This window comes from Liolophura sinensis, chromosome 12, assembly GCF_032854445.1.
Source record: "Liolophura sinensis isolate JHLJ2023 chromosome 12, CUHK_Ljap_v2, whole genome shotgun sequence".
NCBI lineage: Eukaryota > Metazoa > Mollusca > Polyplacophora > Chitonida > Chitonidae > Liolophura > Liolophura sinensis.
The window spans coordinates 610,107-637,908 of NC_088306.1; the positions used below are offsets into that span (position 1 = coordinate 610,107).

Below are 27,802 nucleotides of genomic sequence, written 5' to 3' on the forward strand. Positions count from 1 at the left end.
AATTGGAAGAAATCAAAACTGCTTCGCATTATTGACGTACTATTTATTGCTCTTTCACAGGAAGTAGCGTTGGTACTTCCTCTCGGATGTTGTTAGGTCACAGGGGCGGTCATCTGCAAAGTGGGACAAACTTGAATTCGCTTTTATTGGCGTACGTTGTCTTTTTAATATCAACAGGTTTACTGAAACAAATATTTGATGTATATTTGATATATCATTCAGACATTGCCGGACCTGTCATGATTTGTTTTGGACTGTTATTGGTTTTAAACGGGTGGTCTGTACCTGTTTGTAAGGGCTCATGTTTGAAATTCGAATGTCTTATCTTTGTACATGTGTAGCTCTTAAGACTGATATAGATTGTAGTGTAAATATAACCAGGCTAAACAAGCTGCGAATAGACGCCAGCACTGCTGTAGCTTAATAATAGTTTTGAACGAAACAAGACAGTTTTGGATATCAAGTAATTTACAAATTATTTGGTTTTGATGCACAGATAAAATGTTTGAAATGAAACCTTATTATCCACAACTGAGGTATTGCTACGTTACATTCTTGTGAACAAATGAAAACTTTTGAGGTTGTTTGCCCAGCCAGTTTCTTCCATCCATAAGTCTTAATTACTGCAGTTAGAAATATTTGTGATTATGGCACCTATAAAATGTTCATACTAGATGTTAAAAATCTAGTTAGACCTGGTTTCCTCCCACCAAAAAGCTGGCCACTTTGGTATAAATGAAATATTCTTTGGTGTAAAACATCACTCAAATAAAGTCTGGCTGAAGAAAAAGAAACATGCCAAAAAATTTGGCGTAAACTACAGTGAAATCAAATGAATAGTATGTATTGTTATAGGGTACTAGCCATTGCTGGCAGAGTTGTATAATGGGATTGATGTCCTGATGTTAAGAGTGGGAGCCAGGGGAAAAGCAATGTTATACCAATTGCCCATACACCCAAATGTCAACTCTTGGAGTTTCCATGCACATTTGGTACATTATGTAGCCATTGCTGAAGAACAGGGGTTCATCTTTATTGATGTTATCAGTTTAGTTGCAAGTTTTATATCCCATGAAACAGTTTTTAAAAAGAATATTTTTTGGTTTTTGTTTACAGGTAAAAGAAAAAATCACCATGAGCCTAAAAGAAGTTACTAGTGTGAAGTCCTTTGGAGGCTGGCAAAAAGTTTTCAGTCACGAAAGGTCTTTAATTAAGTGTATCATTATCTCCTGCTTGTATTAATTATAATCACTAATATTTCATGAGGCCAGAAGAGACAGTTTTTTTTTAGAAACTGCACTTGTAGCATCTGTACTTAACAAAAGCATTTATTGCCTGGTGTCTTTGCCATGTTCCTTTTGCCTAGCCAGCATTCTAACAAATGCACATTATCCTGCATTCAGACATGTGAAGGCTGTGTAGTCCAAAAGGAATTAAAAAAACTTCTTTGACACTTCAGTGAACGTATTATTAGTTACAGTACATGTAAGTGTCTTTGACATGATTCTGAGAATATTGTAACTGCTTACATTGGAGATTGGGAAAAGAAAGGTTTTCAAATGAGACATTTATTATTAATAATCTTGAAAACAAAGACAACACTAAAAGGAAGTATTTCAGATGAAAGACCAATGAAAACAGCTCAGGAAAATATTTGAATTTATGTTTTAGAATTTTTGTAAACAAGTAAAATGGTGTCAATAGATCAGATTCTGTGGTAGTCTGTTGTGACCGAAAGGGTATCAGGACAGTCACATCTATACTTTTTTCCTGAAATCGGTGAATGCATTCATATATCTATATAGAAATGTGTGTTGAGTAGCAAAAACCTTGCGGCGTCATTGATCCCAATGTGATCAGAAAAGACCACCAGAAAAAGTAAAATGTTCAAATGCATTTTACTAGAATGAAGAAATGTTGAAAAACAATCTTTGCCTTCAACTGGATTAAATTAGGAATTGCTTAATTGAATTTTTGAATCTAGACACTCTAGCTTCTCCTTTTCCTAATTAACATGATTAAACTTTGTTCTCTGCATTCTCCAAAAGTATTTCCATTAACAGATTTCTCTATGTACATGTTTTATTTTTAAACATAAGAATAGATTCGGTATTAATTTCTTATTTTCAGTTCTGTATTGAAATGCTCCATGAATTTCGGGTTATACTTACCGCCTCAATCCGATTCTGGCAAAGTTCCCGTACTTTACTGGCTCTCAGGTAAGCTCTATTTTCTTTTGACTGGCTGAAAGAGGTGTGGGTGAAAGGAAGTGGTACTGTAATTCTTCAACCTTTTTGCAAGTTTGCAAGGTGGTCATTCAAGCATATTCTAAAAACATTATTGTGTGTAGACGGGATAAATTACTTTTTTTGCGAAGCCCTAAAACTGACCAATCTAACTAATTTAGTTTTGTCTAAAAATCAACTGAAAATGTGTATAAATTGCACTGAAAGTTACTCTTTCATATGCGAAAATGTCGAGGAAAGAACTATCTGTAAATAACAGATAACTATCTGTAAATTTTATCTGGTAATGAGTGTAGCTAAGACTGTCATCAGACACGTATGATGTTGCAACATTGCAATATTCCTCTGTCGTCGGACAAATACACATGTTCCATCATTGCAATATTCTTCTGTCATCAGACAAATACACATGTATGCTGTTCCATCATTGCAATATTCCTCTGTCGTCAGACAAATACACATGTATGCTGTTCCATCCTTGCAATATTCCTCTGTCGTCAGACAAATACACATGTATGATGTTCCATCATTGCAATACTCTTCTGTCGTCAGACAAATACACATGTATGGTGTTCCATCATTGCAATACTCTTCTGTCGTCAGACAAATACACATGTATGATGTTCCATCATTGCAATACTCTTCTGTCGTCAGACAAATACACATGTATGATGTTCCATCATTGCAATACTCCTCTGTCGTCAGACAAATACACATGTATGGTGTTCCATCCTTGCAATACTCTTCTGTCGTCAGACAAATACAGATGCATGGTGTTCCATCCTTGCAATACTCTTCTGTCGTCAGACAAATACAGATGCATGGTGTTCCATCCTTGCAATACTCTTCTGTCATCAGACAAATACAGATGCATGGTGTTCCATCATTGCAATACTCTTCTGTCATCAGACAAATACACATGTATGGTGTTCCATCATTGCAATACTCTTCTGTCGTCAGACAAATACACATGTATGGTGTTCCATCATTGCAATACTCTTCTGTCGTCAGACAAATACACATGTATGATGTTCCATCATTGCAATACTCTTCTGTCGTCAGACAAATACACATGTATGGTGTTCCATCATTGCAATACTCTTCTGTCATCAGACAAATACACATGTATGCTGTTCCATCATTGCAATACTCTTCTGTCGTCAGACAAATACACATGTATGATGTTCCATCATTGCAATACTCTTCTGTCGTCAGACAAATACACATGTATGGTGTTCCATCATTGCAATACTCTTCTGTCATCAGACAAATACACATGTATGATGTTCCATCATTGCAGTACTCTTCTGTCATCAGACAAATACACATGTATGCTGTTCCATCATTGCAATACTCTTCTGTCATCAGACAAATACACATGTATGGTGTTCCATCATTGCAATACTCTTCTGTCATCAGACAAATACACATGTATGGTGTTCCATCATTGCAATACTCTTCTGTCATCAGACAAATACACATGTATGCTGTTCCAACATGGCAATACTGTCATCACACCAGTAGACATGTATGATGTTCCATCATTGCAATACTCTTCTGTGAAGATCTCTAGTCATGCTAGCACTTAACCAATCAATACCACGCTACCGCTGTCATTGGTGTGAATTTGTATCAAAGCTTGACAAGCTGTGGTGTGGAGTCTGCCAAGTTTCCATCACCCAGCCGATAGCAGTAGCATAGTGGATAGAGCATCTGCCTCTGCAGTTCATTCTCCATTCTGCCAAACTTAAGACGTCACAACAGATAATCTGGTATTTCCTAGTCTGTGTACAATGACCAGACGTACATTTAGTGGGGGAAATATGTGGAGAAGTTATAATCATGGCTGCTAAAAATTCAGTCTGGACCCTGGCTGTTGTGGCTAGGCACAGATTGCGGCACAAATAATTACATCACTTACATATGTCTAGCTAGTGAAATGCAGGTCATAACATCTACCCTTCCAGTCATCACTTATGTGTGTCTAGCTAGTGAAATGCAGGGCATAACATCCACCTTTCCTGTCATAACTTACGTGTGCCTAGCTAGTGAAATGCAGGTCATAACATCCACCCTTCCAGTCATCACTTGCGTATGTGTAGCTAGTGAAATGCAGGTCATAATATCCACCCTTCCAGTCATCACTTATGTGTGTCTAGCTAGTGAAATGCAGGTCATAACATCCATCCTTCCAGTCATCACTTACATATGTCTAGCTAGTGAAATGCAGGTCATAACATCCATCCTTCCAGTCATCACTTACATATGTCTAGCTAGTGAAATGCAGGGCATAACATCCACCTTTCCTGTCATAACTTACGTGTGTCTAGCTAGTGAAATGCAGGTCATAACATCCACCCTTCCAGTCATCACATGCGTATGTGTATCTAGTGCAATGCAGGTCATAACATCCACCCTTCCAGTCATCACTTGTGTATGTGTATCTAGTGAAATGCAGGTCATAACATCCACCCTTCCAGTCATCACTTGTGTATGTGTATCTAGTGAAATGCAGGTCATAACATCCACCCTTCCAGTCATCACATGCGTATGTGTATCTAGTGCAATGCAGGTCATAACATCCACCCTTCCAGTCATCACTTGTGTATGTGTATCTAGTGAAATGCAGGTCATAACATCCACCCTTCCAGTCACCACACACAATTTTGTTACCGAATAAATCACCTCTCTCAATAAGCTCATTTGCTTCTTGATAGGCTAAGGTATATTTGCAAAATTAAAGCCATGACAACAGGATTTCAAACTATGGAACACAGTAGTTACACGTACATGCTTGTCATACCATACTGAACCAAATGAAATGTTAACATATTTTGACTTCAGGTTTGACGTGCACGGAACAGAATTTTATAACAAAGGCTGGAGCCCAGAAATATGCAGCAGAGCATGGCCTCATCCTTGTAGCCCCAGACACCAGTCCACGTGCGTATTGAATCGACCAAGATAATGGCTTCCTTTTCTGTGGGTCTTTTGGTGAGAATCGCCAGAGGCCCATTATAGAGGCGTGAAAGAATGTGAAGAAATTGTTGGAAGTAGTTTCACCCAAGTACAGCATGTCAGTGCACTTAACGACATTGACTGTGCTATGGTCAATTATTACCTTCCTTTCGTGATGTTTTCTTCATTGTTTTGTAGGATTTATATGTTATGATTATACATTTTTTTTTTCAGGATATTATACTGCCATCTGGGCTGGAATTTTCTACAATTTCTGGTTTTTAGGAGCAGAAAAATTAGCCCATTTTATGCCGATGGCATTGTTTTAGCTGTCTTGTCTGTCATTATACATCTTGTGAAGCTCTGAAATTGGGCAATCCAAACAATGTAGTTTTGTGTCCAGGAAGCTAATAAACAATGTGCACAGATTGCACTGTAAGTTTCACGTGCCAAAGGTTGAGGAGTTGGGAGTGGCCAGATTGTAAAAGGTTTACCTACAAGACTACTCTACTTTTTGATAGGAGTGGGTTTTATAGTTCATTTTATCAAATCATTCTCATGCAGGCCTACATGTCCCAATTAGAGATGGTAACAGCGGAACAGTGAAATATCTGATGTAGACCATTGTGAAAAGTCCAAATATTTGAAACTCTGATATATATGTAACACATATCGTTTTCAGAATTTAGCATACCACTAACACAGAGGATTAAGGATGGCCTTAATATTATCTTATGTTAACCAGAAAAGCAAGCTTTTATTTTTTATGCCTTATTTATATATTTGTTATTGTTTATTTGTGATTTCTATGTTCCTCACTTGCCTTGTTGGTGTGTAGGGGGGTGTAACATAGAGGGTGAGGAAGAGAGTTGGGATTTCGGGACAGGGGCGGGGTTTTATGTGGACGCTACAGAGGAGAAGTGGAAGACAAACTACAACATGTACAGCTATGTTACCAAAGAGGTAAGGGCCAGGGCTGTCAACAGGAGTGGCCTGAGGCTAACATTAACCAAGTATACTTTTGAATAAAGCTGTATTGTTTAGTCACTGGGGAGGGGGCACAATTTTTAACCCTGCGAGGTGGCGCTAGTGTAAAGCAGGACCTCCAGTCATTGTCACCTCAAGAAATGATTGTAACACTGTATATACAGTGTTACAGTGTATTAGTTTCTGCTGTAATGTCGTTCTGTCTCTAAAAAATGGTATCAAGGTCCTACTACCTGTCGTTTTACAGGTCTCCATTCATGACACTGCCATTTTTAAAAAGAGAACCATTTTAGATCTGCTTCGTCCGTATTGTGCTGCGTGATTAGAGAGTTATATTTTTTTCATAAAATATACGCTATCAAAGATTTTCATTTTATCAGTAACCATTTTCTTTTGTTTTTCCAGCTCCCAGAGCTAATAAATGCTAACTTTCCAGCCAATCCTTTGAAGCAAAGTATTTTTGGACACAGGTAAGGTTAAAAATAGGAGCAAAGGCAACTTCATTAAGCTGGCCATAAACAGCAGTGAAAGTCCAGGGTCCTAATCTTGATTACTTCAGTTTGTATGCATCATTACAAGAGAAAAACAGGCCATGATTCACAATACCATCCAGATTTTACACCTGGTTGAGCTATACCATCCAGATTTTACAGCTGGTTCAGCTATACCATCCAGATTTTACAGCTGGTTCAGCTATACCATCCAGATTTTACAGCTGGTTCAGCTATATGATCCACATTTTACAGCTGGTTCAGCTATATGATCCACATTTTACAGCTGGTTCAGCTGTACCATCCAGATTTTACAGCTGGTTCAGCTGTACCATCCAGATTTTACAGCTGGTTCAGCTGTACCATCCAGATTTTACAGCTGGTTCAGCTGTACCATCCACATTTTACAGCTGGTTCAGCTGTACCATCCAGATTTTACAGCTGGTTCAGCTATATGATCCACATTTTACAGCTGGTTCAGCTATACCATCCAGATTTTACAGCTGGTTCAGCTATACCATCCAGATTTTACAGCTGGTTCAGCTATATGATCCACATTTTACAGCTGATTCAGCTGTACCATCCACATTTTACAGCTGGTTCAGCTGTACCATCCAGATTTTACAGCTGGTTGAGCTATATGATCCACATTTTACAGCTGGTTCAGCTATACCATCCAGATTTTACAGCTGGTTCAGCTATACCATCCAGATTTTACAGCTGGTTCAGCTATATGATCCACATTTTACAGCTGGTTCAGCTGTACCATCCACATTTTACAGCTGGTTCAGCTGTACCATCCACATTTTACAGCTGGTTCAGCTGTACCATCCACATTTTACAGCTGGTTCAGCTGTACAATGTAGATTTTACAGCTGGTTCAGCTATATGATTTTACAGCTTTGTGTATTGTGGACACTGTTCGGTTTCCAGTGCAGTTTTACTTAATTTTATCAGTGTTATATAAATATGTGTGTGACATGAACTTGTTCCTGTTTCTGTGTCAGATATCTGTATTGTATCAGAAACACCTGTACATCTCTCTAGGAACGTCTTTTATCCATGATTCCCATGCAGCTTTGTGATGGAAAATTTGTTCGTAGGAAGCTAACCAATACGTACTTGGTGAAATCTACCCAGTATGTACTTGGTGAAATCTACCCAATACGTACTTGGTGAAATCTACCCAATACTTACTTGGTGAAATCTACCCAATACGTACTTGGTGAAATCTACCCAATACGTACTTGGTGAAATCTACCCAATACGTACTTGGTGAAATCTACCCAATATGTACTTGGTGAAATCTACCCAATAAATACTTGGTGAAATCTACCCAATACGTACTTGGGGAAATCAACCCAATACGTACTTGGTGAAATCTACCCAATATGTACTTGGTGAAATCTACCCATTATGTACTTGGTGAAATCTACCCATTACGTACTGGGTGAAATCTACACTATACGTACTGGGTGAAATCTACCCAATATGTACTTGGTGAAATCTACCCAATACGTACTTGGTGAAATCTACCCAATACGTACTTGGTGAAATCTACCCAATACGTACTTGGTGAAATCTACCCAATATGTACTTGGTGAAATCTACCCAATAAATACTTGGTGAAATCTACCCAATACGTACTTGGGGAAATCAACCCAATACGTACTTGGTGAAATCTACCCAATATGTACTTGGTGAAATCTACCCATTATGTACTTGGTGAAATCTACCCATTACGTACTGGGTGAAATCTACACTATACGTACTGGGTGAAATCTACCCAATATGTACTTGGTGAAATCTACCCAATATGTACTTGGTGAAATCTACCCATTATGTACTTGGTGAAATCTACCCAATAAATACTTGGTGAAATCTACCCAATACGTACTTGGTGAAATGCACCCAATATGTACTTGGTGAAATCTACCCAATACGTACTGGGTGAAATCTACCCAATACGTACTGGGTGAAATCTACCCAATACGTACTGGGTGAAATCTACCCAATATGTACTTGGTGAAATCTACCCAATAAATACTTGGTGAAATCTACCCAATACGTACTTGGTGAAATCTACCCAATATGTACTTGGTGAAATCTACCCAATATGTACTGGGTGAAATCTACCCATTATGTACTTGGTGAAATCTGCCCAATACGTACTTGGTGAAATCTACCCAATACGTACTGGGTGAAATCTACCCCTGCAGCCATATGTCACACATGTGACAAAGACACCACAGACAAAACAGTTAATCAAGTATCCATGTATGTATATTAAAGACTAATACATGTTCAGACATGGGAAACGTACATGGAGATATGCACGTATGTACGCAGATACTCAAACATGTACATGTTCACCTCTCTGTCATGATAAATATGCAGCATTGTAACTGAGGAGAGGTGTATATACCCATGTCAGTCAGCCAAGCTGCACTCTTCCTAAATCCTGTCATTCCAGTATGGGGGGTCACGGGGCCCTGGTGTGTACCCTGAAGAATCCTGGGAAGTACCAGTCCGTCAGCGCCTTCTCCCCTATATGTAACCCCATCAACTGCCCCTGGGGTCAGAAAGCTTTTGCAGGGTACCTGGGTGAGAAGAAAGAGGCCTGGGATGTAAGGATATCTTACTGCATGGAGTTAAAGCATTTTCCTATTTCCCCAGAATACCCGCACGAATTTGGTGTAAACACTTGAGTGAATGAGTTCTTGAGGTTTAACGTCGTACTTAACAATTTTTCAGTCATATGACAACGAGTAAACACTTGAGCAAAGCTTTTAGCAGAACTGTAAATGACCTAAAATTTGGCCTGGAAAAGTGCATTATGGCAGACAAGTGAATGTCATAAAATATTATTTTTGATGTTTGAAAGTACATACTTCCAGTAGGATGTCATCTCCACTTATCTTCTGAACAAACCTCAAAGCACCTTTCTGAGGAGAATAGGACTGTCAGAATTTATAATGAAAAATGAAGAACAAAATTTTAGGCCTTCTTAATACAGTATTTTGTATCTTCGCTTTGCTGGCAGAATTCAGGGGAGATTACATTACATTACAGAATAGGTCAGGTTGGGTTAGTGTCAGTATAATGTGAGAGGAATGTTGTGTCTGGTGTCAGTATAATGTGAGAGGAGTGTTGTGTCTGGTGTCAGGATAATGTTAGAGGAGTGTGGTGTCTGGTGTCAGTGTAATGTGAGAGGAGTGTTGTGTCTGGTGTCAGTATAATGTGAGAGGAGTGTTGTGTCTGGAGTCAGTATAATGTGAGAGGAGTGTTGTGTCTGGTGTCAGTATAATGTGAGAGGAGTGTGGTGTCTGGTGTCAGTATAATGTGAGAGGTGTGTTGTGTCTGGTGTCTGTATAATGTGAGAGGAATGTTGTGTCTGGTGTCAGTATAATGTGAGAGGAGTGTGGTGTCTGGTGTCAGTATAATGTGAGAGGTGTGTTGTGTCTGGTGTCTGTATAATGTGAGAGGAATGTTGTGTCTGGTGTCAGTGTAATGTGAGAGGAGTGTTGTGTCTGGTGTCAGTATAATGTGAGAGGAATGTTGTGTCTGGTGTCAGGATAATGTCAGAGGAGTGTGGTGTCTGGTGTCAGTATAATGTGAGAGGAGTGTTGTGTCTGGTGTCAGTGTAATGTGAGAGGAATGTTGTGTCTGGTGTCAGTATAATGTTAGAGGAGTGTCGTGTCTTGTGTCAGTATCATTTGAATGAGTGGCATGTCATGTCTTTTGTCAGTATCATTTGAATGAGTAGCATGTCATGTCTTGTGTCAGTATCATTTGAATGAGTGGCATGTCATGTCTTGTGCCAGTATCTGGTGTGTTGTATGCGGGGTGTCAGTTTAAAGTGAGTGGGTATCCTGTCTAGTGTCAGCATGATGTGAGTAGGTGGTGTGTTGTATCTGGTGTGTCAGTTTAAAGTGAGTGGGTATCCTGTCTAGTGTCAGCATGATGTGAGTAGGTGGTGTGTTGTATTTGGTGTGTCAGTTTAAAGTGAGTGGGTATCCTGTCTAGTGTCAGCATGATGTGAGTAGGTGGTGTGTTGTATCTGGTGTGTCAGTTTAAAGTGAGTGAGTATCCTGTGTAGTGTCAGCATGATGTGAGTAGGTGGTGTGTTGTATCTGGTGTGTCAGTTTAAAGTGAGTGGGTATCCTGTGTAGTGTCAGCATGATGTGAGTAGGTGGTGTGTTGTATTTGGTGTGTCAGTTTAAAGTGAGTGGGTATCCTGTGTAGTGTCAGCATGAAGTGAGTAGGTGGTGTGTTGTATCTGGTGTGTCAGTTTAAAGTGAGTGGGTATCCTGTCTAGTGTCAGCATGATGTGAGTAGGTGGTGTGTTGTATTTGGTGTGTCAGTTTAAAGTGAGTGGGTATCCTGTGTAGTGTCAACATGATGTGAGTAGGTGGTGTGTTGTATCCGGGTGTGTCAGTTTAAAGTGAGTGAGTATCCTGTCTAGTGTCAACATGATGTGAGTAGGTGGTGTGTTGTATCTGGTGTGTCAGTTTAAAGTGAGTGGGTATCCTGTCTAGTGTCAACATGATGTGAGTAGGTGGTGTGTTGTATCCGGGTGTGTCAGTTTAAAGTGAGTGGGTATCCTGTCTAGTGTCAGCATGATGTGTGTATGTGGTGTGTTGTATCTGGTGTCAGTTTAAAGTGAGTGGGTATCCTGTCTAGTGTCAGCATGATGTGAATAGGTGGTGTGTTGTATCCGGTGTGTCAGTTTAAAGTGAGTGAGTATCCTGTCTAGTGTCAACATGATGTGAGTAGGTGGTGTGTTGTATCCGGTGTGTCAGTTTAAAGTGAGTGGGTATCCTGTCTAGTGTCAGCATGATGTGAGTAGGTGGTGTGTTGTATCTGGTGTGTCAGTTTAAAGTGAGTGGGTATCCTGTGTAGTGTCAGCATGATGTGAGTAGGCGGTGTGTTGTATCTGGTGTTTCACTTTAAACTGAGTGGGTATCCTGTGTAGTGTCAGCATGATGTGAGTAGGTGGTGTGTTGTATCTGGTGTGTCAGTTTAAAGTGAGTGGGTATCCTGTCTAGTGTCAGCATGAAGTGAGTATGTGGTGTGTTGTAACTGGTGTGTCCGTATAATCTGAGCAAATGCCGTGTTCATATCGGTATGAAGTGTGTAGGTGGTGTGTTGTATCTGGTGTCATTTGTAATTTGGTAACCTATCTAGTGTCAGCATGATGTGAGTGGGGTGTCATACCTGGTGTCGGTATAATTTGAGTGAAGTGTCATATCTGGTCTCATTAAAATGTAAGGCAGTGATTCACGCCTGGTGTCAGTATACATGTGCATGTATGAGGAGATAGGTCATAGGTCATAGTGTATGTACATATAGCTCAGGTGTGGAGGACAGATTTCTGCCATTATGAGGACATAGATCATAGTTGTGTATGTACATATAGCTTAGGTGTGGAGGACAGATTTCTGCCATTATGAGGACATAGATCATAGTTGTGTATGTACATATAGCGCAGGTGTGGAGGACAGATTTCTGCCATTATGAGGAGATAGGTCATAGTTGTGTTTGTACAAGTAGCGCAGGTGTGGAGGACAGATTTCTGCCATTATGAGGAGATAGATCATAGTTGTGTATGTACATATAGCGCAGGTGTGGAGGACAGATTTCTGCCATTATGAGGAGATAGGTCATAGTTGTGTATGTACATATAGTGCAGGTGTGGAGGACAGATTTCTGCCATTATGAGGAGATAGATCATAGTTGTGTATGTACATATAGCTCAGGTGTGGAGGACAGATTTCTGCCATTATGAGGACATAGATCATAGTTGTGTATGTACATATAGCTCAGGTGTAGAGGACAGATTTCTGCCATTATGAGGACATAGATCATAGTTGTGTGTGTACATATAGTGCAGGTGTGGAGGACAGATCATATTTGTGTATGTACATATAGCGCAGGTGTGGAGGACAGATTTCTGCCATTATGAGGAGATAGGTCATAGTTGTGTTTGTACAAGTAGCGCAGGTGTGGAGGACAGATTTCTGCCATTATGAGGAGATAGGTCATAGTTGTGTATGTACATATAGCTCAGGTGTGGAGGACAGATTTCTGCCATTATGAGGACATAGATCATAGTTGTGTATGTACATATAGCTCAGGTGTGGAGGACAGATTTCTGCCATTATGAGGACATAGATCATAGTTGTGTATGTACATATAGCTCAGGTGTGGAGGACAGATTTCTGCCATTATGAGGACATAGATCATAGTTGTGTATGTACATATAGCTCAGGTGTGGAGGACAGATTTCTGCCATTATGAGGACATAGATCATAGTTGTGTATGTACATATAGCACAGGTGTGGAGGACAGATTTCTGCCATTATGAGGAGATAGTTTTGGATCAGGAACTTTTTCTGCGCACAGAGAATCAGGATGTTTATAACAATATCAGTCACTGTATGACGCAATGACCTCTGTTGCTTTTGACCTCTGTTACAGGAGTATGATGCTTGCTCTCTGGTGAAGGGGTACAATGGACCACCTCTAGAGATTTTAATTGATCAGGTAACCTACGTTGTACAAGTCAAAGAACATTTCATTATAATTTTTAATATTTTTCTCTTTTCTTTATTTGCTATGTGTTTTGATTTACTACTGACATTGAACTTAATGAACACAAAATAAGGTGATCTATACATCAGAAGAACTTCATATACCAGAGAAGAACTTAGTTTTCTGTGATGGACTGCAACTGTCATGTTTGATACCTCCTAGGGTAAGGCCGACTCTTTCCTCCCCGCCGGGCCAGCTGCTCCCCGACAACCTGGTGGCTGCCTGTGCCAAAAATAAAGTGCTGTCATCCTCCGAATGCAAGAGGTAGGTAATCACTGGCTGCTGTTTGTCATCGTCAGAATGCAAGAGGAAGGTAATCACTGGCTGCTGTTTACCTGGTAGGTAATCACTGGCTGCTGTTTGTCATCCTCCGAATGCAAGAGGTAGGTAATCACTGGCTGCTGTTTACCTGGTAGGTAATCACTGGCTGCCGTTTGTCATCGTCAGAATGCAAGAGGTAGGTAATCACTTGCTGCTGTTTACCTGGTAGGTAATCACTGGCTGCTGTTTGTTGTCCTCCGAATGCAAGAGGTAGGTAATCACTGGCTGCTGTTTACCTGGTAGGTAATCACTGGCTGCTGTTTGTCATCCTCCGAATGCAAGAGGAAGGTAATCACTGGCTGCTGTTTACCTGGTAGGTAATCACTGGCTGCTGTTTGTCATTGTGAGAATGCAAGAGGAAGGTAATCACTGGCTGCTGTTTACCTAGTAGGTAATCACTGGCTGCCGTTTGTCATCGTCAGAATGCAAGAGGTAGGTAATCACTGGCTGCTGTTTGTCATCGTCAGAATGCAAGAGGTAGGTAATCACTGGCTGCTGTTTGTCATCGTCAGAATGCAAGAGGTAGGTAATCACTGGCCGCTGTTTTCCATCGTCAGAATGCAAGAGGTAGGTAATCACTGGCCGCTGTTTTCCATCGTCAGAATGCAAGAGGTAGGTAATCACTGGCTGCTGTTTACCTAGTAGGTAATCACTGGCTGCTGTTTGTCATCCTCCGAATGTAAGAGGAAGGTAATCACTGGCTGCTGTTTACCTAGTAGGTAATCACTGACTGCCGTTTGTCATCGTCAGAATGCAAGAGGTAGGTAATCACTGGCTGCTGTTTGTCATCGTCAGAATGCAAGAGGTAGGTAATCACTGGCTGCTGTTTGTCATCGTCAGAATGCAAGAGGTAGGTAATCACTGGCTGCTGTTTTCCATCGTCAGAATGCAAGAGGTAGGTAATCACTGGCTGCTGGTTGTCATCGTCAGAATGCAAGAGGTGGGTAATCACTGACCGCTGTTTTCCATCGTCAGAATGTAAGATGTAGGTAATCACTGGCTGCTGGTTGTCATCGTCAGAATGCAAGAGGTAGGTAATCACTGGCTGCTGGTTGTCATCGTCAGAATGCAAGAGGTAGGTAATCACTGGCTGCTGGTTGTCATCGTCAGAATGCAAGAGGTAGGTAATCACTGGCCGCTGTTTTCCATCGTCAGAATGCAAGAGGTGGGTAATCACTGGCTGCTGTTTAATTGTAAAGCTTACCAGCTCCGGTGGCGTAGTGGACAGAATTTCTGCCTCGTAATAGGTAATCAGACCCGAGGATCACAAAGTCAGACTTAAGTCTTGCCTTGCGGTGTGATTCCTGAGCTTATTTTTTAACTTAAGCGCAAATTTTCAGTTTGTTCAAGAATGTCTATGACAGCTCTTAAGTATTAAAGTAGAAATCCCTAAGATAAGTAACAATTTTACAGCGATAAACTGTTTTGAAGTTAAGACCATGAAGTCTGACTTAGTTGTAGGTGCTTCGTGATGTGCTTGGGGCCAGTGTTAAGTCCTGAATTGAGTCATTACTTTGGTTTGACTGTCAGTAGAAATATAAGTCTGAAAATAGACCACTCATCACTGAACTTGTAGTGTTCCTATAAGTTTTGTTTTGTTTTGTTTACAGGGTTATGATCACAGTTATTATTTCATTTCTACGTTTATGGAGGACCACATTAAACATCATGCAAAGTATCTCCTCAACTGATGGCTTTCGTGACAGATCAAGCTTACAGACAAACAGAATATGATGGGGACTGTCATTTGATTGGAAAATGCTGGTCATAAAAATTGGCTGTTAATAGCTGTTGTTAATTGTTCAGGAAATGAAGGGTGAAACAAAATTAAAATCTGAGATAGATATCTGTTGCAAAAGATCAAATAACAATCAGATGAAAGTACATGATTTTATTGAATTGATGAAAACCTTTATATGAAAGACTTCCATTAATGGTTTTGATGATTGGCAAGTAAGCTGTTATTACTTGTTGTTGTGATCAATAGCATAATGACTTCTGTAAGAAAGAAGGAACTGTAGAAGTTGATGTGGAAAATGATGACATGGCTGTTGATGGGTTTGCTAATGTATATGTAGCTTGGGCTAAAACCTTCATGTCGGTAATCCTACCTTTATGGTAAACACTACACGTATACTTGTGCAGTTATTGATTTGCTCAGTGTGTTAGTTTGAGTTGATCGCGTAAAAATGGTGCTAATACCGGTGTACAAGGAAAGGAACTGTAATACTGGCACCCGTAAGCCACGCTTAAAAGTTCAGCTGCAGTAGAATCGGACTCGACGCTGTCCAGTGCATAAAATGTACAATCAGTCCTTGATGTCACTGATGGATACATATGTATGTAGGGCCTACGTGTCAGGATACATGGTTTGCATTTCTGTAAATATGCTAGAATGTAAAATACAGTGTGGATCAAAAGGCATACGGCTAAATATCTGGGAAGTGGGACATATTGCGTGATTTCAGTGACGGCTGAACCTTCTAATGGAGCGTCATCAGTGTGACGTCACAGTAAGAAGACCATACTCATGTACACATAAGCGCATGTCCCTTTTTTCAATATTTAACACTAAATTTAACAATTTATACAGGGGAAGATAATTATGAGTAAATAATAAATCTGGACAATAATTCTTTAACATAGGGCAACGAAAGACACATGATCTGGAAGTCCAAAAATTCACCATCTCAGTATTACGAGAGGAAATACTGACGGTACCTCATTCCTGTTATGGTTCATGCCTCCTACCCGTGGATCCTTATTTCTGCAAACTTCAAGCCGTACCTGTCGTTTCATTCCTGGAATTATTTGTGATACTTGCTATCAGCCTGGGTGGACTTTTCAGGTTTTTGGAAAATTCGGAAACTGGTGTGCTATGAATTGCTTAAAGTATAACGTCAGTGAAAAATGTCCGTCTATATTGACTTCCAGTTTGTAGATGGTGGTGTTTTTTTCCAGTGGAAGATACAATAAAAAGATGATTGTTCCTTTATTAGGAATCAGTTGAGGATTTTCATAACAACCTTATGGCTCTTGGAGTGTTATGTGAGTACAAGGCTTTTGGCTCTTTATAAAGAAAGAGTCACGGAATATTATAAATATTTCTGTCTGTGTCAAACAGAAGGGAAAACATTACCCCCTTCCATTATGTCATTAACTAGTGCATTGAAGCTCAGTGCTATTCAATACTTGTCAGCGCTTAATCTGGTACAGTTACTCGGAATAGGACAGACTAAATTTGGTTATTTGTCATTCTGCCTACTTCTGCTGGTTATACACAGGAACTTGAAATAAAACGGATGGTGTCAGTTACTGAGGACGGAGGCTTTGTCAACTCTGCTGGACCAATAGTTATCTAGCACGGGTAAACCAATAGCCACTCACTGACCAGCCAGTAGTTTGGCACTTACCAAGCAATCTTCTGGGCCCAACCGGCAGTGTCATTTCTGACTTGTTCAAAATCTTGTAAGCAGGGTTTTTGGTATTGGAAATTGTACACATTTGCCTTAATTTCTAGGAACCGAAAATAAGTTCAAAAATGTTTTCTAGTTTTAGTAGGTTAGACGTTTATGTCAATATTGACTTTGTGGTTTCGGCACCCTGTTCTCTTTTTGTTTTAGGATTTGTTTACACTATGTATGTTTTTAAAGATTATTGGATTTGTGCCATAGTTGACAACAAAACGCATCGCTGCCTTAACTAAAAGGCAAGTGGACATTTTAATCAGGACCGTTATGCTTTTGTCCTGTCCTAAAGAGTGTGAATAAATGAAAACAAATTATCAAGTAAAACAAAATCCGATTGTTTCCCTTTTTATGTAGCAGGAAAAAAAGCAGCTGTAAAAGTCACTCTGTTGGTCTGCTAATGGTTCAAATGTTCGACATCCAATCCTTCATCATGGATATTAATGGCCTAATAATGGCCCTAAGTGGAAGACGTTCTTGAAGATGTTGCAGTTATTGCGAATTTGTGTTTTTATTGTATACCTGTACATGTGGATAGTCGTGGAATCACCCCAGGCTCCGTTGTGTTTCCCCCAACCCTGACACTGGCAGGCATCATGGAAGTGAAATATTCTCGAGTACGGCGTAAAACACCAATGAAATAAATAACAGGTAAAGGTTAGATTTGCCGACTTCTGAAGTGTGTATTATTTCACCAATGCAAAAACCACTACATGTTGGCAAGTACCCCACAAATTCCCCAACAAACTTCTTAGGAAATCCAGTGGAAGCTGGGTTCAAGGGTTTATACATCGAAAGTAATTTGTACCGTAACTTGTAGCGTTCTGCTACCAATTGTTGTAACGGTTCATAATCCCAGTATAATCCCAGCGGATTGACTGCTGAGCGGTATAATGGCGGATTGACTGTTGGGAAGTATAATGGCGCATTGACTGCTGGGAAATATAATGGCGGATTGATTGCTGAGCGGTATAATGGCGGATTGACTGTTGGGAAGTATAATGGCGCATTGACTGCTGGGAAATATAATGGCGGATTGATTGCTGAGCGGTATAATGGCGGATTGACTGTTGGGAAGTATAATGGCGCATTGACTGCTGGGAAATATAATGGCTGATTGACTGTTGGGAAGTATAATGGCGGATTGACTGTTGGGAAGTATAATGGCGCATTGACTGCTGGGAAATATAATGGCAGATTGACTGCTGGGAAGTATAATGGTGGATTGACTGCTGGGAAGTATAATGGCGGATTGATTGCTGAGCGGTATAATGGCGGATTGACTGTTGGGAAGTATAATGGCGCATTGACTGCTGGGAAATATAATGGCGCATTGACTGCTGGGAAGTATAATGGCGGATTGACTGCTGAGCGATATTACGGCAGATTGACTGCTGGGGAGTATAATGGCAGAGACTGCTGAGCGGTATAATGACAGATTGGCTGATGAACGGTATAATGACGGATTGACTTGCTGAGCAATATAATGGCGGATTGACTGCTGGGAAGTATAATGGCGGATTGACTGCTGAGCGGTATAATGACAGATTGACTTGCTGAGCAATATATTGGCGGATTGACTTGCTGAACAATATAATGGCGGATTGACTGCTGGGAAGTATAATGGCGGATTGACTGCTGGGAAGTATAATGGCGGATTAACTGTTGAGCGGTATGATGGCAGACTGACAGCTGAACGGTACAACTTGTGTGGCATGTAATGTGAAACTCGTAAAACTCCTTTCCGCCTGTATCAAGACGGCCCAAATTTGTGAACTCATTTGTTCTGTCCATTATTACGTGTGCTCGTAAGACATATACGAAGTACACACGTACTGCAACGTCACAGAAGAAAATGATGGGTTATAGTGTCATTTGGGCCACCGAGTCTCCCATTCTAATGTTTGCCAGTGCCTTGTAAATAGTCAACAGGTCACCCAGAGCAGCGTGGTTTTCCCACGCATATAAATTAAAGAACAGTTAGAATTAAGCCCTAAATGAGGTAAACTGACGAGAGGCCATATTTCACTGGTTACTTTTCACCATTTGCCAAATATCACACTGTCGTGGCTGCTCTGGTTTTACTCTCTGTACTGCACGTCTGTCACACTGTTGTTTCTGCTCTGGTTTTACTCTCTCTGCTGTGCTCTATCACACTGTCGTCGCTGCTCTGGTTTTACTCTCTATGCTGTATGTTTACCACACTGTTGTCGCTGCTCTAGTTTTACTCTCTCTGCTGTATCACATTGTCCTGTTTTTTTTCCCTATGCTGCACGTCTATCACATTGTCGTTGTTCTGGTTTTCTCCCTATGCTGCACGTCTATCACATTGTCGTTGTTCTGGTTTTCTCCCTATGCTGTACGTCTATCACATTGTCGTTGTTCTGGTTTTCTCCCTATGCTGCACGTCTATCACATTGTCGTTGTTCTGGTTTTCTCCCTATGCTGCACGTCTATCACATTGTTGTTGTTCTGGTTTTCTCCCTATGCTGTACGTCTATCATGTGGATGCTTTAAAAACTAAACGTCTCACTGAAGAACTAGGCGCTCTAATACACATACCGTATAAAGAGATATCTGCTTGGTATTTCTCCACTCTCTACACTACGATTCTTTTCACGAATTTAAAAGATAGAATTTCATCTCTAATTGTTTCGGTGTTTAATGAAACCGCCATAATAACGTCAGAGACAATAAAGCCTTGCTCAGTTCCACCACGTACAAGGATTCATTGGATGCTTCGATGTTATCGAGTTCCTTGAATTTTTCATTAATAACGTCTATGTGAAACTCGGGGAAACCTTCGCTGGATTTAAAGGAAACCACAGACACTCCAGATGGTAGATCTTTTCTGGACCTATATTTGTGCAGCTATGAAAACAGTTTCCTCTGTCGCAGACTTTACGGCGAATTTAACGTTGTAAACTATCTTTACTTGGAGAGCAATATACCGAAGGTTCCTGAATATGGCGTGTACATATCTCGCCTTGTAACATTTGATAGGTACTGTGTGTTATGTGGCGGTTTCAATCTACATCAGAAGCTATTACTGCAAAAACTATTGTGTCAAGGTTATAACATCAAACGCTTTCATTAAAATGAATATACTTCTCGTGCAAGTAAATTTGACCAGAGCGTCCGAAACTCTGGCGCTCTGATCCATGAGTGTGTCTAATTCCGCTCAGCCGGTGGCTAGTGGCAGTATATTTCATCGTATTTAATCAGATCGTCATCTTGGATATATGAACAGTTGCAATCAAAGCGTGGTTTTCACAAAATTCCATACTAATTTCTTACTTTATATATTTCTTATTTCCTAGGCAGTTTGTGGTAACCGTTGTTTTGGGAATTGACCTGCGATTATTGACCTGGGATGTCCATTTTGGTTCACGACTGGTATACGAATGTCTTTTCGACGCATGTATACTAAGTACATATAGTGTTGGCCAACACTTCTTTTTTTAATATGCCTACATATCTCTCTATATGAAAACACTAGGAGGTGATTATTCCAAGAACACGGTTTGTTTTCGCCCTTCAAATAATCTATTCTACACAACGGACGAAACGTAAATTCTCTGCGGAAGCCAGAGTGCCCAGAGGAAACCGGACTTTCCTGTGAAGATCGGAGTGCCTGAGGAAACCGGAGCGCCCTGATGAAACTACATTATCTTTGACAAGGTGAAAAAGCTACTTTCAACCTGATAAAAAAACCGTACTGAGAAGTTCAGTATTGACAGCCAATTTGTTTCAAGATATAACGTTTAATGATTGTTTATATATCAGTCTTTTAGCAAAAAAAAATGACAATCAAAGTATATTAAGTGTTATTAAAGTGAATGTGTTTATTGCGAAATATGAAGCCAAATATACAGAAATGTTCAGTGCTAATTTACATACACCAATGACACTTCACATATGACTGAATACACAAACACATCTATGGATCTGAAGGTAAGATCCTCGTGGAATGTTGTAATACCCATGGGAATCCATGGAAACCCATGGCAGTTCACAGGAGGTATTGATAGTCATAATCAAGACACACAAGAGTAGCCTTAAGTACACCAGCAAAAAGAATGGTAAAATTGAATACCCATCATGTCAGAAGACATGAATATCTCTTACCTACAAAAGCCTACACACAAGGATTTTCATGCCATCTTACATGACATTCATGCACTAACTTATTCTAAGAAGTGAAACAAGCACGTGTGTTTAGACCATGTACCTTTTTTTCTGTTTTAAACAACACCTCACAGGTCAAGAAACCTGCATTTAACTTAGCTCGTGGCCATGTTCAAATATTTACAGTTCTGTGAGGAGAAACTTAGGTATACACCCAAAACATCAGCTGAATAAACCTCCAAAATGTGATTTTCTTTAATAATATACATATATTTATATAATAAGAATGTATATATAATATAAAAATAAGAGGCAATGCAAGTGCCTAAAACACTGACACCCCACTCAAAAGTCACAAGGATACAGTACAGCAAAAGTTGATAGGTGGTAATGTTGACAGTAAATGTTGATTGGAACATATTTTGCCACAAACAGTGAAATTCCTTGATACAAATACACTTAACTGACACAAAATGTTCCACTGCTCGCAGCCTTTCCACCTCAAGTTTGGCTATGTTAGCAGCAAATTAGTGTAATACGATCACAATTCAATAGGCTGAAATTTTGTTCATAGCAAATTGTTACTTAGAAATTAAGTATGAACGCATGGAAGTATGAATAAGAGCTAATCATGTGATCATTCGAGGAGACAAAGCTATGTTCAAATTACGTCAAGTCACAACCGTCGAATGAGGAAAAAGGCGAAAGTAACCAGAGTTAAGGGCAAAAATGACCACATCACCAGTGATGTAATGTAAAGATTTCATAAGGCCCAAAAAAAACAAAAAAAAAAACGTATACACTGTACCCCAAGACAGATATTTACAAAGTCTACATTCTTAGCTCAAAATAAGCCCAAATACAAATACATTCAAAAGTGGGTATTTCATTAAAGACCTTTAAACAAAGAAAGAAAAAAGAATATTTATTTCTGTACAGCTTTGACATCAAGAGGACACTATTTTTATAAGAATCAATTCAAACAAATGTCTTCAAGGACTCCTCTGGCTGTTGTCAGTTGATTGGTGTTGCCATGGTAGCAAGTCTAAACCACTCTAGACACGAGGTGAGCATAAGCCAAAAAAACAGAAAAAACACAGAAGTGTAGTGTACCGGTATTACAATATACTAAGAAAAATATTACTTATCTACAATATTCCTATTACCCTATTCTATACCGTCATCATTTTTTCATCACTGATGGTAATGTGTTAGTAAACATATATTTTCATTTTGCACGAACATCAAAAATTGATTTTCTTGCATCTCTCATCAGTGATAAAAAGAGAAATACTAAAAAGATTACAAGATAGGAACAATTTGTGGAAAAAAGCTGTTCAAAACTGCCAAAGATACAAAGAACATTTTTGTGAGGGGAAGCAAAAAATGAAGCAAAAATCATCACAGACACTTTGTGGTTGGCTATTACATTTGCATAGGAACTTTCAAATTGCTTAGGATGGACTTGCCACCCACACACACAATCTTCAGCGACTCCAGTGAACTGAGCACAAACCTGTGCTAATCAGTAACTGATCCAATTCAACCTATGGTGGGCAGGCTTCAAATATCACCCCCCAAAAAATAAAGCAGTACACATCTAAACCGGGCTGGATAAACTATCATCACTTAAACAGTATACTCGCATTTCAACTGAAATTTGCAAATACATCTTGGAGATATTTTAAAGATAAAAATCGTACAATTTTACACATTCAAACTTGCACACATTGCTAGTTGAAACAAAACACTTGCCATGGAATGAAAAATAAACCAGCGGTACACATGTTCACTTGCGAGACAAAGTCGTTATGGTAATGCATACTACAAATTTTCACGTGAACCTTATAACCTTAAGAGCCTTATTTCACCAACTTAAAATAATAATTTATGCAGCTATAATAATTCTGAAGGTTTTCCACATTTTTCTAGACCTCCAGTAAACCCTTCGTACAACTAATAACGGCTTCAAATATGGTTCAAACTCTGTGAAAATATTTAAATTCTAACAAAATAGAAACAAGCTGAATCAATTTACAGCATTCGATTCCGGCTGAAATGAGTCACTAGTGCCCAGTACATCCGGAATTCCTAAATGCGCATGCTAAACAAACAAGATTCCTATTTTAAAAGGATCCGTTAATTTTCACAGGGTTTCTGAAAACATCAATCCTGCTTACTGATGAATTAATAAATACATTCAACCTTATTTATATATGTAAATAACAATGATAAGATTTACACCAATCTTATACCATGAGCAGACGGGGTAACACTAAAGCACGCTAAACCAAACTTTCCTCAAAATATACAAATATTCTTAATCATCAAATGAATCCAGAAAGATAATAAAAAAAAAAAGTTCTATCCTGCAGAAGCAGAGTAGTCACATACTTGTACATGCATGCCGTCATGGGTTGGTAGACAATACGCCACATTTTGTACAGTTTTTTTTTGTCTGCACAGTGTGTTATTCTGTGATATGTCACAATGTTGCTGTTTTTGCCATTCACCTTAACATGCCCATTGTCTTTGTCCAAAAAATTTTGAATCGATTCAAACCAAATAATCCAGGATAATTAATAACCACATAACACAATGTTCAAACAGCACTGCCATGTTTTGAAAGCTGGATGTTAGCGGCACAACGGGTAATTACAAGTGAGCAGTTGGTTGTCATGACAACTGGCAGGAAGTCATAAAGCAATGCCATTTTGCTGGGTTTCCATGGAACCCTGGTTGTTGATAGTGGTTGAGCCTAGCCGGTTATCTTCGTAAACCTTTCTGCTTGTTCATATTGGTCAACATCAGGCTGATATAAGATGTCAGCAGGTCATCCATTTTGTACCCCTGAGGAAAACAAATTACAATATCATTATAGAATGTCATGAAAATTCACTTCTGTCCCACATACTTTTAACAAAACTGTGTAATTCACTAAATACCTCTTGGTCATGTGTTAGCAATGTCCTGGAGATTTGTAAAGTAATGCAGGCACAAGCCAAATGATCTTGAAAATAAAAGTTCAAGGTCAATAAAAATAATAGGGTTCTACATGATAAGGTGCTCATGTGGTACAATACGGTTCTTCTACATGATAAGGTGCTCATGTGGTACAATACGGTTCTTCTACAAGATAAGGTGCACATGTGGTACAATATGGTTCTTCTACATGATAACGTGCCCATGTGGTACAATATGGTTCTTCTACATGATAAGGTGCACATGTGGTACAATATGGTTCTTCTACATGATAAGGTGCACATGTGGTACAATACGGTTCTTCTATATAATAAGGTGCACATGTGGTACAACATGGTTCTTCTACATGATAAGGTGCTCATGTGGTACAATATGGTTCTTCTACATGATAAGGTGCACATGTGGTACAATATGGTTCTTCTATATGATAAGGTGCACATGTGGTACAATATGGTTCTTCTACATGATAAGGTGCACATGTGGTACAATACGGTTCTTCTACATGATAAGGTGCTCATGTGGTACAATGATCAAGTGAGGAGATATGTTCAAATACTGACATCTGAACCAAAATAAAGCAGAATGTCACTATCTTACTCATCGTACTATCGTAGAGGAAAGCTAAAAACTATATTTTCATAAAGTTAGCCTCGCTGTTGGCCAATTCACCACACATAAGTACACACAACAATCAAAACATTAAGGACGTTATATTGTATTCCAAGTTACTGTTAACTATGTGAACAGTTAGAAGAAATAAGGCTGACCAAGTTACATGTTCAAGTGACAAAACTCCTGCCAAGCTCTGCAGTACTCACCAGTGACGTCTCACACAAGAGTTTGCTGCCCCTGACCAGGTTTCCTATCGTCATGTGGAAGTATGTGTTCCCACTGCTCCAGTTGGAAATCTTTGTGAATGGATGAGTGGCCAAAATCTCCTGGGGAAAGACAGAAAAAAACAGTGTTATCAACAAGAATATTTCATTTATTACATGACAGCAAGTTTCTTGAGAGAAGGAAATTGGAGTAAACCACTGATCTGTGGAAAGTATACATCCCTCAGGGTGATCAGAAAAATTTTGAGGGTGTAACAAAATTTTGGACGCTAAACTGTCAATCATAATGGGCACGCGATCAAAAATCGTTATTTCAAAAACATGCATCGAAAAAAGTAAAAAATTCCAGTAAAGAAAGTGTATAAAGTAAGATATTGGGACAGAGTCACGCAAAAAGAAGACAATTGATCTGCAACGAACTTCATGTATATATGGGCGTTTGAGCTTCACATCGTATTCAACAGTAGGGTGGTGTTTGGAAGTGCTGTGTCTTCTTGTCGTAGGGTAAGTATATGCCGCTACTGAAGTATCATGCCGAAGACACCAGACATGACACCCCACACAGTCACATTACACTGGGCTCCATGCTCTAACCCTCTCAGTGCTGAGGGCCAAACAAGGCAGCAAGAAGTTCCCTTTTTAAAGTCTTTGGTATGACTAAATTCGGGTTTGATCCCAGGTGTCCCGATTTCGACACGGATGTTCTCATCACTGAGGCCATTGACTTAACAAGGTCAGGAGGACTTACTTTGCTCTGAGGATGGATGAGGTTGACTCCGTTCTTGTTGATGGCGATCAGCAAGATTTCTGGGTAATGTGGCTCCGTTGTTTGCTGAAATGACACAGATACTTAATTACTTACAAAATGATCAACATTGAATCTAATTACATTGTTTATTTGTATGCATATCTTCTGCAAACCAATATACTCCGCCACTTTACAGGCGAAGAGAACATAAAAATCATGCCAAAATCAGACGAAACCATTGCTGTATGGTGGGTAAATGGGGCCACCTTTTGGTTTTTATCGTCACTCTATACTTTATCGACACTTTATCGACACTGTTGTTGCTTTACGGCCAGATGGTACAAATCATTGCTGCTGTGACGTCGTTGCTTTACGGCCAGATGGTACAAATCCTTGCTGCTGTGACGTCGTCGCTTTACGACCAGATGGTACAAATCCTTGCTGCTGTGATGCTGCTTTACGGCCAGATGGTACCAATCCTTGCTGCTGTGACGTTGCTGCTTTACGGCCAGATGGTACAAATCCTTGCTGCTGTGACGTTGCTGCTTTACGGCCGAATTGTACAAATCATTGCTGCTGTGACGTTGTTGCTTTACGGCCAGATGGTACAAATCATTGCCGCTGTGACGTTGTTGCTTTATGGCCAGATGGTACAAATCATTGCCGCTGTGACGTTGTTGCTTTACAGCCAGATGGTACAAATCCTTGCTGCTGTGACGTCGTCGCTTTACGACCAGATGGTACAAATCATTGCTGCTGTGATGTTGTTGCTTTACGGCCAGATGGTACAAATCATTGCTGCTGTGACGTTGTTGCTTTATGGCCAGATGGTACAAATCATTGCTGCTGTGACGTTGTCGCTTTACGGCCAGATGGTACAAATCATTGCTGCTGTGACGTTGTTGCTTTACGGCCAGATGGTACAAATCATTGCTGCTGTGACGTTGTTTTACGGCCAGATAGTACAAATCATTGCCGCTGTGACGTTGTTGCTTTATGGTGATGTAATGTCATAACTCAAAATCACTGTACTATAACAGGCCGGTCTCAATGCTATGTATACTGGTTCCTCACTGAAATGCCATGTCAAAGATATAAGACATGACACCTACCCACTGAACAAGGCATTCTTATGGATATATATATGGTATATAAACCAAGAAGTTGTATATCCAGAAGAAAGCCTTGCTCAGTGTACTTCCATCCCAACTTCTGAATGCCACTCAAAGAAGTTAGACGCCCACTCAGTAGTCCTATAATTTGAAATATCACCCCTTTGCCAAGTTTCCTGCCAAGTTTCCTAACAAGTTTCTTGACCTGTATCCGGGTGTGGGTAAGAAGAACCCAGTCTACTCAGCCAGTAGGAAGAATACATCATCTTCCAGGCATCTTCCAGATATGCCTTAAATGACCTCATCTTTCATCCAAAAAGGTGCATTTTTACAGGCAAGTAAATGTCAGTCAATTTTTGGTGCTGAAACTTACGACTTTCCAGTAGAATATCCTCCTATAATCAACACAAACCTGAGAACACAAACCTGACAACACAAACCTGAGAACACCTGTCTAAACTCAGCAGAACTCTCAGAATCTGGAAAAATGGGCAAGTTAGTCATGGACGAAATTGATGGTATCCAGCTGTCAGTCAGCACACATATGAATTAGCTAATCTAAACTCGTTCACAGAGGTTTAACATAACTTACCTTAACCTCAAAGAAGGCTGAGCCAAATGTTGGCCATTGGTAGATAATTTTCAGGAAGTCTATTTTGGCGTCAGCGTTTTTTTTCCCAGCATCTTGGTTGTAAGCGCTGATGATGGCCTGGATAAAGAAACAGCAATGATGACACAAATACATATACTTATAGCACCGTCAACACTAGCACAAGTTCACCCCAGCTGCGACATCCCCTGTGAATAAATTTGTGTCATCTTCAGTTGAGACCCGACCTTAAGCGAATTGCCCATGTGGAAATTTTTGTTCCAGGTAATAAAACTAAACCTGAAGCTAAGCGGGACTCGAATCTATAACCATATTGATCATG

General features: G+C 39.8%; 2 protein-coding genes across 3 annotated transcripts in view; one reads left to right on the forward strand and one right to left on the reverse strand.

Annotated features, from left to right (window-relative positions):
• The first annotated feature begins 96 nt into the window (after window positions 1–96).
• On the forward strand, window positions 97–15,657 carry LOC135479617 (S-formylglutathione hydrolase-like). The gene is given in 12 exon segments (XM_064759507.1): window positions 97–151; window positions 1,117–1,202; window positions 2,131–2,219; window positions 5,091–5,189; window positions 6,043–6,167; window positions 6,597–6,661; window positions 9,156–9,309; window positions 13,163–13,228; window positions 13,439–13,465; window positions 13,467–13,515; window positions 13,518–13,540; window positions 15,208–15,657. Coding segments are annotated over 11 exon segments (846 nt in total). The 5' UTR covers window positions 97–151; window positions 1,117–1,134; the 3' UTR covers window positions 15,289–15,657.
• Window positions 15,658–20,894: 5,237 nt separating this feature from the next.
• LOC135479616 (myosin-VIIa-like) overlaps window positions 20,895–27,802 on the reverse strand; it is a 105,992-nt gene continuing 99,084 nt past the window's right edge. For both annotated transcript variants that reach the window (XM_064759504.1, XM_064759506.1), the window contains exons 46-49: window positions 27,463–27,579; window positions 25,759–25,842; window positions 24,993–25,112; window positions 20,895–24,042 (exon numbers count right to left, since the gene is read on the reverse strand). In XM_064759504.1, coding sequence (XP_064615574.1) covers window positions 23,959–24,042; window positions 24,993–25,112; window positions 25,759–25,842; window positions 27,463–27,579 — 405 coding nt within the window. In that variant the 3' untranslated portion in view covers window positions 20,895–23,958. The remainder of the gene's footprint in view (window positions 24,043–24,992; window positions 25,113–25,758; window positions 25,843–27,462; window positions 27,580–27,802) is intronic.